This window comes from Adiantum capillus-veneris, chromosome 18 (genome assembly GCF_014529385.1).
Source record: "Adiantum capillus-veneris isolate H3 chromosome 18, ASM1452938v2, whole genome shotgun sequence".
Taxonomy (NCBI): domain Eukaryota; kingdom Viridiplantae; phylum Streptophyta; class Polypodiopsida; order Polypodiales; family Pteridaceae; genus Adiantum; species Adiantum capillus-veneris.
The window spans coordinates 115,089,265-115,091,606 of record NC_140948.1 but is presented as its reverse complement, the minus strand read 5'-3'; the positions used below and the strand labels follow the sequence as shown (position 1 = coordinate 115,091,606).

The window sequence follows — 2,342 nt, the reverse complement described above, 5'->3', positions numbered from 1 at the left end:
GATTGCATACCCTTGATTGAAGTTACTTTTTTGGTGGTTGACATGAATATTTTAGCTACATTTGGTGCCCTATTTTAAAATTTCTTATCACTTTATTAAGCATTACCAAATTAAAAAGTTTGTAAATTCTCATCCTTATGCCTAGAATGAGGCTTCTTATCAATGAATTGGAGTAATATAGAATAAGGATTTTAAAGACGGCTTAGTTGACAAGTTTGCATATAAGATTTGTAACCACTTAACACGTGGAACCATACTATACTCTGGTCCAAAAGTGTAATAATCATAGCACGTGTGTTCAAAATAAGGGTTCTTTTATATGCCAAAAATGTTAAATTTCCACAAATGTTACAAAAAGGGTTCTTTTATTGCATTTTGGAAAAAAAAAAGTAAGTTTTTAAGGAAAAGGATTGTTTTATTACCTCATGACATGTAAATATAGAGGATTTTTTAATGCCCTTCAAATGCCCATGATATAGGTGAGCTCATAAGTGAACCCCCCCCCCCCCCCCCCCCCCCCCCCCAAATACACAGACACACACACACAAAGGGTAGAGAGATCAGAGAAGAGGAGGGAGATTTTGTTGTAGGAGTAATCCCAAGAGACCTCAAGAGATGTATCCAACAAGTCTTGAACTCCAAACCTGTCACTTGAGAGGGAACTGGGATGAAAGAGAGAGAGAGAGAGAGAGACAAAGAGAGAGAGAGAGAGAGTAAAGAACATAAGGTCTTCATACATGTTCTCTGGTGCTATCGTGTAAACGGATTGAAACTTTCTCGATATACACCCTCCCTTTTGTCAAAAGGGAGTGCCCATATAACTGAAATGTCCTTTTTTTATTTATAGCAGTGAATAGTCTAACCACATGTTTTGCTAGGTCTTATATGAAAGTTAAGCTTAAAGCAAGCATATCCTTGACCATGGTTGCTCTAAAATAAAGCTTGAATGATGCAAGTGCCTTGCACAAAACCATTGGAATGGTGAGGAATGTCAAGTTTGTTCCATGACAAACTCTTACCCAACACTTGGCACACAAATAACTCAATGGATGATGAGACTCCACTCGCCCCACCCACTAAAATTCCTCTCTTGCTTGACGTGGCACAATGCGTCGTAATTAGTTGCGTGGGAACATCACCTATATCCTCCCACCCATCATTGTTGACTCCCATTTTGAGTAACTTGACGCCTAAGAGGGCATACACACGATCATCGTGAACTACTAGTGAATTCGGCGTGGCCCTTGGCACACACAACCTCTCATCACACTTACATCGACCTGATCTAATGTCAAAGCTCTCGATAGTGCGTGTGAACTGCCCTTGGGCTTCAGTTGAGTAGCCTCCAAAAACAAGCACCTTGTTGGGGGAGGGGGGGGGTTCCCACAACCATGCATTCATCACGCTCCTCGCACATGTTGGCGACCTCTTCCCACCGGTCATGCTTTAGGTCGTAGACCTCGACAGTGTGAAGGGCGCATTTGGAGTTGTCATGACCACCTGCCACTAGGATCTTTTTCTGCGATTGCAAGCTAGCACAAGCAAAGAAGGAACGTGGGGTCGTCATATGAGCGCCACGCCGCCAAGTGGCACTGGCAAAGCTATAGATGTGGACGTCGCGCATGACCGCGCATGTGAACGGGTCCCAGCCACCCAAGAGCACAAGGTTGGCACCAATGGGGGCGCATCGGCAGAATAGGGGCAGACCATGCGGGAGGCCAGGGATGGGAGGAAGCCATTCCCACGCGCCCAACCCAGCATTGTAGACAGTCACGCCATACAAGGGGCCCTTCCTGCGCTCCCGCTCCAAACCAGCGGGGCCGGCCTCCGGCAGAGCCTGGATGAAGCAGGCGTAGCTATCTGTGTCGCTGTTGCCTTACCGTGTAGAAGTTGGGGCTGTCTACCAGAGCTTTCCATCGCCCGCAAACCTGCTTAAGGGTAGAATGGCTTTGGAGGGGCACGCGCAGAAGGCAGTCAAGGGCTAGCTCATCAGGCAAGCAAGGCATGAGATCGCCCATTAGTACAGTTTCACTGGAAGCGAGCGATTGAAGTCTCTCTCTCTCTCTCTCTCTCATTCTCACCATTCATACAGTCGTCTGAAATTTGGTAGACATGGGTGACTTTATATTCGTGGGTCTTTCTCTTTCTCTTCCAAAATTAGTCGGACCTACTGGGTAGCACTGAGGTTTATTCGTTACTTCTCAAGATTCCTCGCACATCAAGCTTCTTAGGCTTCCTTTCGAGTTGAGAGGCTACCCTTCCCCTTTCAAAAAGGAACATTAGACTCGAACTCGACCCGTTCACACTTGGACCCCATAGCCAGTCCAACTAACACCCGTTGG

At 46.1% G+C, this 2,342-nt stretch overlaps 1 protein-coding gene across 1 annotated transcript; it reads right to left on the bottom strand.

The window, feature by feature from the left end:
- Positions 1-672: 672 nt before the first annotated feature.
- LOC147436245 (F-box/kelch-repeat protein At1g80440-like) lies at positions 673-1,584 on the bottom strand. Its single transcript, XM_086488119.1, has one exon. It carries the CDS (start codon positions 1,441-1,443, stop codon positions 931-933), a length of 513 nt encoding a protein of 170 aa, XP_086344245.1. The 5' UTR covers positions 1,444-1,584; the 3' UTR covers positions 673-930.
- Positions 1,585-2,342: the final 758 nt, after the last annotated feature.